The sequence below is a fragment of the Dama dama genome, chromosome 18, assembly GCF_033118175.1.
Source record: "Dama dama isolate Ldn47 chromosome 18, ASM3311817v1, whole genome shotgun sequence".
Lineage (NCBI taxonomy): Eukaryota > Metazoa > Chordata > Mammalia > Artiodactyla > Cervidae > Dama > Dama dama.
This window is the reverse complement of record NC_083698.1, coordinates 101,591,129-101,604,221: the sequence shown is the minus strand read 5'-3', so window position 1 is coordinate 101,604,221 and position 13,093 is coordinate 101,591,129. Positions and strand designations below refer to the sequence as shown.

The 13,093-nt window shown below is 44.6% G+C and overlaps 1 protein-coding gene across 1 annotated transcript; it reads left to right on the top strand.

Moving 5' to 3' along the window:
- Window positions 1-2,175: 2,175 nt before the first annotated feature.
- Window positions 2,176-3,111, top strand: LOC133073093 (olfactory receptor 2F1-like). The gene has a single exon (XM_061166561.1). The coding sequence runs from the start codon at window positions 2,176-2,178 to the stop codon at window positions 3,109-3,111; it is 936 nt and encodes a 311-aa protein (XP_061022544.1).
- The last annotated feature ends 9,982 nt before the right edge of the window (window positions 3,112-13,093 follow it).

The window sequence follows — 13,093 nt, the reverse complement described above, 5'->3', positions numbered from 1 at the left end:
CTTTCTCCACGGACCCAAGGCCTAGGCTCTGCAGATAGCCACGGACTCCTTGGGGCAGTGCTCAGAATCCCAGCTGCCAACTACTGCACTCCGGATGTAGAACAGTGTTCCAATCCTGAGACCCTAAAGCCAGTTTCTACAGTGACACCTGCTGGCCAGGGCAGGCCCAGGGCTGAACAGAAGGCAAGAGATGCCTGCTTCATCCAGGCTCTTGGCTCTCTCCTCTACCAGAGTCCAGGCCCTCTTCCCAGCCAGAAAGACTCTGAATTAGATTACCTTTCTCAGTTCTGTTGTATTTGATTATGTGGCTCCACTCTGGTTTTCTTAACACTGATATATTGCCTTTGTCCTTTGTTACACTGTCTCATTTGATTCTTATAGACTTTACCAAGATCCAATTTTTAAGATTTCTTATTCGATTCTGTAGCACTGCTGATTTTCTAAAACAAACTCCTAACATAGAAAGGCAGTATTTCCCAGAGATTGGTTGGCTGGTTGAAAGCATAGTGCCTCATATACTCAATAAATATTTTGAATTGAATTAATTAATTTACTAATTATTTTAAGAGCAAGAAATACACCTTATTGTTTCTATTAAGAAAAAACTGATGACATTTATTTATGTTTATAGAAGACTGGTCGATGTGCTGGAAGGAAGATAACCCAGTGCAATCTTAGCTGAGAAAGAATTCACTCCCCCTAAAAAAATCAGTGGATGTCAGTCACTTCATACTCAGTACAAACATGTAAGTATCAATGGTTTATGAATGCTCTCATTACATTGTTTACCATTTATTTAGACATCTAAATAATGCCCACAACTTACTATATAAATTGCACATTATTGAGAAATAAGGCACAACTGCAGTCATAATTTAATTACAGCTAGAAATTTAATTAACTAACTAGTAACCTTGTTCTTCTCCTTCCTGGCACTTAGCACAATTATACTTAATTAATTTTTGTAATTATTAATTTAGTCTGTGTCCCTGATTAAATTATAAGAACCAAAGGAACAGAACTTGTGTTTTTGTATTTCTGTTTCAGACAGGTGTCTGATGTCTTGCACAGACCATGGCACACAGCAGGGGCTTAGAGATACTGATTTAAACTTGACCCAGACTGTTGGGCACAAGAGCTACGTGAGAGGACTAGGCAGAGACCCAGACCTGAACCCCAGAAAAGATACATGGAGCAAATGAGTTCAGACTTTTAGGCATCGACCCCTAGGCACTCCTCTTGGTCTCAAGTGTCTTCTTTGGCCACCCTAAACTGGAGACTCTTTCCTTTCTTTTTTTTTTTTTATTAGTTGGAGGCTAATTACTTCACAACATTTCAGTGGGTTTTGTCATACATTGATATGAATCAGCCATGGATTTACACGTATTCCCCATCTCGATCCCCCCTCCCACCTCCCTCTCCACCCGATTCCTCTGGGTCTTCCCAGTGCACCAGGCCGGAGCACTTGTCTCATGCATCCCACCTGGGTTGGTGATCTGTTTCACCATAGATAATATACATGCTGTTCTTTTGAAATATCCCACCCTCACATTCTCCCACAGAGTTCAAAAGTCTGTTCTGTATTTCTGTGTCTCTTTTTCTGTTTTGCATATAGGGTTATCGTTACCATCTTTCTAAATTCCATATATATGTGTTAGTATGCTGTAATGTTCTTTATCTTTCTGGCTTACTTCACTCTGTATAAGGGGCTCCAGTTTCATCCATCTCATTAGGACGACTCTTTCCTTTCTTCCTTGCTTTCCACTTTCCTTCCCTCCTTTTTTGCTTTCCTACCTCTCTTCCCTAGTTTTTCTTTCTCTTTTACTTCCTTTTTTCTTTCCTATCATCCTTCCTCCCTTCTCTCCACCACCTTTTCCTCTATCTTTCCTTTTACACTGATGGCTTATATCCTATGTAATTGTAACTGTGTTGGATCCTAGTAAAAGGACGACCAGCAGGGGACTTCATCCTTGAGTCCACCGTGAGAACTCAAATCTCCTTTTCCCTCCGGCCTCATGGCACTGTCCCCTCAGCACCTAGGTTAGGAACCTGAGGGGAGGTGCCCCACTCCCAGCTCCAGTCCTGGCCCATGGCTTAATCCCAGACTCCTAGAGAGACCTTTACGTGCCCTTCCCTGCCTCTGCTCCTGCCTTGGCAGCCTAACCCGCCTGCTCCATGGGGAGGGACAACCTGACCTGGGTCAGTGAGTTTGTCCTACTGGGCCTCTCCGGGGACAGGCAGACCCAGGCTGGCCTGTTTGTCCTGTTTGGGGCCGCCTATCTGCTGACCTCGCTGGGCAACGGGCTCATCCTCGTCCTGATCCGGCTGGACTCCCGCCTCCAGCTGCCCATGTACTTCTTCCTGGGCAACCTCTCCGTAGTGGACATCTGCTACACCTCCAGCGGGGTTCCCCAGATGCTGGCGCACTTCCTCCTGGAGAAGAAGACCATCTCCTCCGCCCGATGTGGTGCCCAGCACTTCTCGCTGGCCCTGGGGGGCACCGAGTTCTTGCTTCTGGCCGCCATGGCCTATGATCGCTACGTGGCCGTCTGCGATCCCCTGCGCTACGCGGCCGTCATGGGGTTGCGGCTCTGCGCAGGGCTGGCCGCCGTCTCCTGGCTCGTGGGCCCGGCGAACGCGGCTGTGGAGACCGCGGTCACCGTGCGGCTGCCCACCTGTGGGCGCCACGTGAACCACGTGGCCTGTGAGACGCTGGCGCTCGTCAGGTTGGCCTGCGTGGACGTCACCCTCAACCAGGCCGTCATAGTGGCGTCCAGCGTGGTGGTGCTTCTGGCGCCCTGCTGCCTGGTCGCGCTGTCCTACGCCCGCATCGTGGCCGCCGTCCTGCGGATCCGCTCCAGCAGGGGGCGCCGCAAAGCCTTCGGGACCTGCGCCTCGCACCTCACCGTGGTCTCCATGTCTTACGGCATGGCCCTGGTTACCTACATGCAGCCCCGCTCCACCGCCTCTGCCGAGCACGACAAGGTGGTGGCGCTCTTCTACGCGGTGGTGACCCCTATGTTGAATCCGCTCATCTACAGTCTGAGGAACACGGAGATAAAGGCCGCTCTCACTCGGATTCTGACGAGGAGCTCTCAATCAAAACGGTAGCCTGGGACCTTGTCATTCAAGGGCCTCACTCTGAGTACGGTGGGCAGGGCAGCGTGCCCGCCACCTACTGTGTGTGCATGTACGTGTGTGGGCACGTGAGTGCATGTGTGTGTGTGTGTGTGTGTGAGGGAGCCGATGGAAGGGGCCACAATCCTGTACCATTGTTTGAAGTCACAGAGAAATGGAATTTTATCTCTGGGCTCTGTTTTTGGTCCCTGACTTAGTCTTTTTAAAAATGTGAATTACAACCACTTATCCTAAAGGAGATCAGTTCTGGGCGTTCACTGGAAGGACTGATGCTGAAGCTGAAACTCCAATACTTTGGCCACCTCATGCGAAGAGTTGACTCATTGGAAAAGATCCTGATGCTGGGAGGGATTGGGGGCAGGAGGAGAAGGGGATGACAGAGGATGAGATGGCTGGATGGCATCACGACTCAATGGACATGAGTTTGAGTAGACTCCGGGAGTTGGTGATGGACATTGGTGCTGCGATTTCATGGGGTCGCAAAGAGTTGGACACAACTGAGCAACTGAACTGAACTGAGAAATACATACAGTCCACAGAAAATCATATGGAAAAAAAAAAAAAAAGATATACTGGCATATACAAATTAGAAAGGAAAACTAAATCGAAATCTCGGGCAGTGCACAGAATTTATGCCAAGAAAGTCTATTTCCTAAATTCTACAGCCACAACTCTTAAGCTTTTCTGAAATCAGTGGGAAAAAAAGAGAGGAAAAGCTGTGACTTACAAGATTCACCATGCCCATGGAATCAAACAGGCCTTGGGCCAGAGGTAAAAGGGTCATCATGTGGTCACCAGCGGCCCCGCTCAGCTCTGTAGGGTGGGGAGTTCACAAGGGGACCTGGAGCCAAAGTCCCAGTAATTATCCACACATCCATGAGGAGCAGGACCGGCTCTATGTGAGTCAGTGGATATCACGCTGCTCATTTTCCTTTCAAACTTGCCATGGTGGCAAGTGTCTGGCCAAAAAGTGAAAAGTTCATAACCACAAACATCTTTCTACATAATCAGGTCTAAGGATATGCTCTTACGAAAACTGAAGGATGTATTCAGAACTCATGCTTGACTAAGAATTGTGCCAGATACCATCAGAGGTAAATCAGGCTACTTAAAAAAGAAGTGATCACAACTCCCTGTTAGTGATCCTTTTACTCTACCAACACAAAAATTAATGAGTGAGCTCTAAACATCCTAGAATATAAAGTGAGACCATGATATTTTATCGAGAAAAATGTTTAAAACTACTTTTAAAAATCAGAATGAAGTATCTCTGACGTAAATATTACAGCTCTCTGGTTTATCTTACCCACAAACAAACAAAATATAAATTGAGAATAATTCAAACTTAGTCTGTTAAGAAAATATCAAAAGAATAAGGAGGAAATGAAGCACCTTTGAAAATTCCTAGTAAAACAGTTTTTAAAAATTGAGGTAAAATTCACATCGCATACAATTCAAGATTTTGACCATTTAAAGTGTACAATTCAGTGGCATTTAGTATATTTACAATGTCATGGAACCTCATGCTTACACAGTTCCATAGCATCTTCATCACCCCGAAAAGGCACCTCATACCCTTTAAGCAGGACATCATGGGAAATGCCGAACTGGATGAAGCGCAAGCTGGAATCAAGGTTGCAGGGAGAAGTATCAATAACCTCATATATGCAGATGACACCACCCTTATGGCAGAAAGTGAAGAAGAACTAAAGAGCTTTTTGATGAATATGAAAGAGGAGAGTGAAAAAGCTGGCTTAAAATTCAACATTCTAAAAACTAAGATTGTGGCATCTGGTCCCATCACTTCCTGGCAAACAGATGGGGAAATAATGGAAACAGTGACAGACTTTATTTTGGGGGGCTACAAAATCACTGCAGATGGTGACTGCGGCCATGAAATTAAAAGACACTTGCTCCTTGGAAGAAAAACTGTGACCAACCTAGACAGCATATTAAAAAGCAGAGACATTACTTTGCCAGCAAAGGTCCATCTAGTCAAAGCTATGGTTTTTCCATTAGTCATGTATGGATGTGAGAGTTGGACCATAAAGAAGGCTGAGCGCCGAAGAATTGATGCTTTTGAATTGTGGTGTTGAAGACTCTTGAGAATCCCCTGGACCGCAAGGAAATCAAACCAGTCAATCCTAATGGAAATCAGTCCTGAATATTCTTTGGAAGGACTGATGCTGAAGCTGAAGCTCCAACACTTTGGCCCCATGATGACTCATTGGAAAAGACCTTGATGCTGGGAAAGACTGCAGGCAAGAGGAGAAGGGGACGACAGAGGATGAGATGGTTGGATGGCATCACCGACTCGATGGACATGGATTTGAGCAAGCTCCAGAAGTTTGTGATGGACAGGGAAGCCTGGCGTGCTGCAGTCCATGGGGTCGAAAAGAGTCAGATACAAATGAGCAACAGCGGAGCGACTGAACTGAACTGACTCCTCCCTCCTCCCAGGCTCTTAAAGCCACAAATCTGTATTCGGTCTTTATGGATTTACCTGATCTGGACATTTCATATAAATGGAATCATATGATATGTGATCTTTTGTGTCTGGCTTCTTTCACTTAGCATATTATTTTTGAAATCTATCCATATTGTCAAATGTAGCAGGGCCTCATTCCTTTCCATGTCTGAATAATGTTCCCTTGTATGGAAATAGCTACATTTTTTTGACCTATCCATCAGTCGATGGACATTTGGGTTTTTTCTAACTTTGGGCTATTGTGAATAGTACTGCTATAAACTTCCATGTGCAAGTTTTTGTTATTAATAGAAAAACCTGTTTTTAATTCTTTTGGGTACATACCCAGGAGTGGAACTGTTGGGTCATTTGGTAATCCTATATTTAACTTTTTGAGCAAATGCCAAACTGCTCTTCACCATAGCCGAACTGTTTTACATTCCCACCAGCACTAAACGAGAGTTCCAATTTCTCTGCTTTCTTGGCAATGTTTATGTTCTGTTCGACTGTAGCCATCCCAGTGTGTGTGAGATGACATGTTATTGTGTTTTTAATTTGCATGTCCCTAATGACTAAAGATGTTGAGCATCTTTTCATGTGTGTGTTGGCCATTTGTGTATCTTCTTTAGAGAAGCATCTAGCAAAACTTTCATTTTTAATTTTATTGAAGACCCCCCTTCCCTTCCCATCTTCTCACTTGCCTTAGCCCCTCTCCACTGCCCTCTCCCCCTAAGACCATGACCACCAGCCTCTATCCTCCTCTTAATCCCCTCACTGGTCCTTTCCCCTACCACATATGTGTGTGCTAAGTTGCTTTTGTCGTGTCCAACTCTTTGAGATCCTATGGATTGTAGCGCACCAGGCTCTTCTGTCCATGGGATTCTCCAGGCAAGAATACTGGAGTAGGTTGCCATGCCCTCCTCCAGAGGATCTTCCCAGCCCAGGGATTGAACCCGTGTCTCCTGCTTTGGCAAGCGGGTTCTTTACCACTAATGCTAATGCCACCTAGGGAAGCCCCTTTCCCTACCACTCCTGCTCACATCTGAGGCACCCAGACCTATACCCTGGGGAAAATTTGTTCTCTTGTCTTCAGACTCTTCTCATTTTTATATTATCAATCTCTCCCCTCAGATCAACAGATTATCTTTTCCTTTCTCTATTCCTTCTCAGAGGTCTCTCCCCCAACCAAAGCCTTCACACTTTGGCATCTGCCTGCCCTTCGCCCGCTGTCTGTGATTTCTACAGCAAAGAAACCTCAGGATTTTTTCCTCTTTAGAGAACAAGCCAAAAGCACTTATACTTTGGTATATTTTCCTTTACCCTTATCACAGGTCTATGGAAGCAGCTTTGAGCAGTGTGATATTCTACTACACTTTCAAACATAACCTGCCTATAAAAATGCTCATCAAATAGTTGAATGAGCAAACTCTGTGGATGAGGTTTGATAAAAACCCATTAAAATCTGGAAAGGGTCAACTGATGTTGGTTCTATACTTGTTGAGCTGTAATTCTTCATCAAATTATGATATAGTTGGGACAATAATCTATTGATACCTTCTAATCCTAATAACTAAAACATACCTTTTGTAAATAAAACTTAGTTTCTATTGTCCACAGTTGTAGTGCATACACATAGTTTATCCAAAGAAGATACCAATTCATGAGATTATAGGTTAGAAAAGAGGGGGAAAGTGTACAAAATATTTTCCTATTTCCTATTTTCCTATTTTCTGCTCCTATTCCATTATTTGAGCTTTAGGACTTTTTTTTCAGCCCTTTAAAGTCCTTTTGGCTCTTTTGAGTCTTTAAAGAGAAACTCAATGTATTTAAAGGACACTTACTAACAGGAGGCAAAAACTCTATTATCCTTCAAGAGACCCTTCTGATTAGAGTCATTCTTGAGCTGGATTCACAGAGTGAACACTGTGAAAACATCAATAGTAAGGTTCTACACTGAGCTCCTAGATAAGACAATGAAATTTAAAGAAACCACTTCTCAGTGAATAAATGATGTTCAGTCAGTCCATCAGCTCTATACGCCAGTCTCCGTTCAAACTGGAAAGGGCACAATAAAAAGAAGAAAATACTCTATCCTTTAAGCAGTTTGTTTGTTAGAAGTCAGAAAAGGAGAGTGAAAGAGCTGGGCTTAGTGGAGGCGGTTTTCCAATTCTCTCTCCTGGCTTCAGAAAAAGTTGAGAGTCCAGGTATGTGGGCTCCATCCTTCTATTTCACTCTGGGGTGGATGTTTCCCTTTTATAGATAAAATGGAAAGAGGTCAGTTGGTACTTGGCAAACTGGACCGCCAGTCCACTGATCTGAGCAAACTACTCTTCAGTCTGCTTTCCTGCATTCAGTTCAGTCATGTCCAACTCTTTGCGACCCCATGGACTGCAGCATGTCAGGCCTCCCTGTCCATCACAAACTCCCAGAGCTTGCTCAAACTCATGTCCATTGAGTCGGTGATGCCATCCAACCATCTTATCTTCTGTCATCCCCTTCTCCTACCTTCAATCTTTCCCAGGATCGGGGTCTTTTCCAAAGAGTCAGTTCTTCACATCAGGTAACCAAAGTATTGGAGCTTTAGCATCAATTCGTTCAATGAATATTCAGGACTGATTTCCTTTAGGGTGGACTGGTTTGATCTCCCTTCAGTCCAAGGAACTCTCAAGAGTCTTCTCTAACACCACAGTTCAAAAGCATCAATTCTTTGCCACTCAGCTTTCTTTATGGTCCAAGTCTCACATCCATACATGACTAATGGAAAAACCATAGCCTTGATTAGATGGACCTTTGTTGACAAAGTAATGTCTCTGCTTTTTAATATGCTGTCTAGGTTGGTCATAGCTTTTCTTCCAAGGAGCAAGTGTCTTTTAATTTCATGGCTGCAGTCACCATCTGCAGTGATTTTGGAGCCCTTTATAGTGGTTCAAAGTTTCCATTTGACTCCTCAGGAGCAGCATCCAAACACCACATCTTTTCTGACACCCCCTTCCCTATAAATCAAACCTGTCCTACATTTCATTCTATGGTGATGCTGCTCCCCAGTAGTGGCTGTGATACACTCTTCATGCTCCAGATGGTGACATAATGTGATGTAACAGGAAGAACATGGGATTGTGGTCATGAGATTTCAGATTCAGTTCCAGTTTTGCTCCCAACTGGCAGAACAATCCTGAGCAAATCACTTCTGCTTTCTGAGCCTCAGCTTCCTCACTTGTAACCATCAAGGTTAAGATGGTGATCCTAAAATTTCCTTCCAGCTTTTATTCTTTTTTGTGACTCTCACTGTGCATTTTACTTTCTTCAGTGGTGAGAATTTCAGTTGCTGTTCTCGGCACTCATGAACCATATTTGGTGACCATAGCTTGGTTACTTATTGCACTGATGAAAGAAATAGGCTCTGTGGAAAGCCAGGGCTGGGTATTGTGCCAAAGCCAGTTTCTATTTTTGGCATTTTCTACAATGACACCTTCCAGTCACAACAGGACTGAAAGAAGGAAGTGGGTAGGTTCCAACTGGATAGGAAAGACAGAGGATAGCATAAAGCTGCTCTGCCCTCTTCATCCCCCATCCAGCCAGAGCCCTATCTTCAAACCCTATTAGAAAGACTTGGGTTGAATTGCTTTCCTTTCCATTTCATTAGATTCTATGGCCCATCTTGCATATCTTTAATACAAATTCTTTTTATTTAGATAATGCTCTGAAGTTATGAGCATTATCTAAATGCTCTGGAGCACCACTGGAGCGAGGGTGAGGAGATACGCCATGTCTGCCACATGGTGCTGGAGAGGCGCTTGTGCTGTGCCGGAGCAACTTGGTGGAGATATCCTAAGTCCAAGGGCAACGGAGAGGTCCCAGCAAGATGGTAGGAGGGGCAAAATCACATTTAGAATCAAAGCCCATACCCACCAGAGATGCTCAGGGGGCTGAAACAAACCTGTGTGCACACCAGGACCCAGAGCCCCACAGAGACTGAGACAGAACTGTGTCTGGGTGTCTCCTGTGGCAGAACCGGTCAGAAGTGGACTGCCGCGGGGGCAGCAGCTCTGGGTGCAGCAGACCTCAGTATGGCATAAGCCCTCTTGGAGGAGGTCGCCATTAACCCACCATAGAGCTGCCAGAACTTACACAGGACTGGGAAACAGACTCTGGGAGGGCACAAACAGAACCCTGTGTGCACCAGGACCCAGGAGAAAGGAGCAGTGACCCCACAAGAGACTGACCCAGACTTGCCTGTGAGTGTCCGGAAGTCTCTGGCAGAGGCGTGGGTCGGTGGGGCCTGCTCAGGGTTGGAGGCACTGAGTGCGGCAGTGCGTGCATGGATCTTTTGAGGGAGCTCACCATTGTCTTCACTACCTCCACCACAGTTTGGCCTCAGGCCAAATAACAGCGGATCACAATAAACTGGAAAACTCTGAAAGAGATGGGAATACCAGACCACCTGACCTGCCTCTTGAGAAACCTGTATGCAAGTCAGGAAGCAACAGTCAGAACTGGACATGGAACAACAGACTGGTTCCAAATAGGAAAAGGAGTACATCAAGGCTGTACATTGTCACCCTGCTTATTTAACTTAAATGCAGAGTACATTATGAGAAACGCTGGGTTGGAAGAAGCACAAGTTGGAATCAAGATTGCCGGGAGAAATATCAATAACCTCAGATATGCAGATGACACCACCCTTATGGCAGAAAGTGAAGAAGAACAAAAGAGCCTCTTGATGAAAGTGAAAGAGGAGAGTGAAAAAGTTGGCTTAAAGTTCAACATTCAGAAAACAAAGATCATGGCATCCAGTCCCATCACCTCATGAGAAATAGATGGGGAAACAGTGGCCAACTTTATTTTGGGGGGCTCCAAAATCACTGCAGATGGTGATTGCAGCCATCAAATTAAAAGACACTTATTCTTTGGGGGAAAAGTTATGACTAACCTAGACAGCATATTAAAAAGCAGAGACATTATTTTGCCAACAAAGGTCTGTCTAGTCAAGGCTATGGTTTTTCTAGTAATCATGTATGGATATGAGAGTTGGACTATAAAGAAAGCTGAGTGTTGAAGAATTGATGCTTTTGAACTGTGGTGTTGGAGAAGACTCTTGAGAGTCCCTTGGACTGCAAGGAGATCCAACCAGTCCATCCTAAAGGAGATCAGTCCTCAATATTCATTGGAAGGATTTATGCTGAAGCTGAAGCTCCAGTCAATACTTTGGCCACCTGATGTGAAGACCTGACTCCTTGGAAAAGACCCTGATGCTGGGAAAGATTGAAGGTGGGAGGAGAAGGGGATGACAGAGGATGAGATGTTGGATGGCATCTCTGACTCGATGGACATGAGTTTGAGTAAACTCTGGGAGTTGGTGATGGACGGGGAGGCCTGGCGTGCTGCACTTCATAGGATCACAAAGAGTTGGACACGGCTGAGCGACTGAACTGAACTGAAGTTATGAAGAGCTTTCTCACATATCATCTCATTTGACACTAACTAGTTCTTCCCTGGATCTAAGATATTCTAAAACATTTGTTTTGGGCCAGACTTTAGAAGGTTAAGGGCTTCCTGGTGCTCAGATAGTAAAGAATCCTCCTGCAGTGCAAGAGATCCAGGTTCAATCCCTGTGTCAGGAAGATCCCCTGGGGAAGTGAATGGCTACCCACTCCAGAATCCTTGCCTGGAGAATCCCTTGGACAGAGGAGTCCATGGGGTCACAAAGAGTCGGATACGACTGAGTAACACTTTCACTTTAGAAGGCTAAAGCTAAGCGGAGACCCAGCACACAAAAGGCAAGATATCCAGCATCACTTTTTTACTGATTCAGTGGGATTTGAGGCAAATCATTTTAACTCCCTTGGCCTCAACTTTTTCAAACAAAGAATGAGAAGTTTAGGTTAAAGATTTTTCATCCTCAAAACCTCTTCTTGGTTTTTATCTCCAAAAACTACGTCTTGAGTTTTCAAACATAAGATTAAACGTTCCCACTAAAGCAGTGATTCTCAAACGTGTCATTAAAGTTTTACACTTTAGCACCAGGAAGCAGTAAAGTTACTAACACATGAATGGCTGGGTTTCACCCTCCTGAGATTCTGTCTTAATTACTTCAGAGTGTGGTCTGGGCTTTTGGAGTTCTCAAAGCACCCCAGTGATGCTAAGGTATAGTTGATGTGGAAAGCACTACTCTGGTTCCCACCATGGGTCCTGTGGGATTTTCATAGGCAAACCCTTTAATCTGGAGTTTTTCCTTTCCTTCTCAAACTTCCCCTGTTCAGTTCAGTCCCTCAGTCATGTCCTACTCTTTGCGACCCCATGGACTGCAGCACGCCAGGCCTCCCTGTCCATCACCAACTCCCGGAGCTTACTCAGACTCAAGTCCATCAAGTCGGTGATGCCATCCAACCATCTCACCCTCTGTTGTCCCCTTCTCCTCCCACCTTCAATCTTTCCCAGCATCAGGGTCTTTTCCAAGGAGTCAGTTCTTCACATCAGGTGGCCAAAGTGTTGAGTTTCAGCTTCAGCATAAATCCTTCCAATGAATATTGAGGATTGATTTCCTTTAGGATGGATTGGTTGGATCTCCTTGCAGTCCAAGGGACTCTCAAGAGTCTTCTCTAACACCACAGTCCAAAAGCATCAATTCTTTGGCACTAAGCTTTCTTTATAGTCCAGCTCTCACATCGATACATGACTACTGGAAAAACCATAGCTTTGACTAGACAGACCTTTGTCTTTTTAACCTTTTTGATAGAGGTTAAAGACCAGCAAAGTAAACAGGGAGGTGTTCCAAGGGCAAACATGTCTTTGCTATGACAGAAGGATTTACACATAACAAAGCGCCAAGGGCTTTACAGGCACTCCCTTACTGACTTCATCAGTGGGCACCGTCAGTTTCCAAATGTTGTTACTGCAAGTAAGTGGTGTGTGCATTTATCTCTAATTAATCACTTAGTTTAACATTCAAATGAATGCCAGAGTTTCACCAAGGAAATAGCATAAACACAAAAAGTTGGGACATAATTATAGCTGGTATAATGTTCTACAGTGAGGCCTTGATCTTATCATCCTAGGACTAAGCCTGTTTAATCAGTACATTGAGAACCAAATGAGGGATTTTTTTTCTCTGTCACTGACCCAGCCTGGATTACAGGAGAAGCCAGAAAACCACTGGCTCCAGAATGAGTAATAAGGACAAGGGAGAGTTTCAGAACTCAAGTCTTGTGTTTTGGGATCAGATAGTAATCCTCAACACTAGTACCTGAAAACTGTTTCATTCACTTCCCCAACACAAAGTTTTTTATTGTGAAACATTCATTAGAAATCTTTGTATGCAAAGAAAAATCAGGAAATGTCCCTGACTTCAAGAAGCTCGGAGTCTAATGGAGAAAAACATACAAGTACTTGCAGTCTTACTTAAAGTCCTTTGTTCAGACTCAGACTGTGAATTCTGATTCTGGACTCTTTAACCCACCACCTCCTCAGGTAGCCTGACCCACCTGCTCC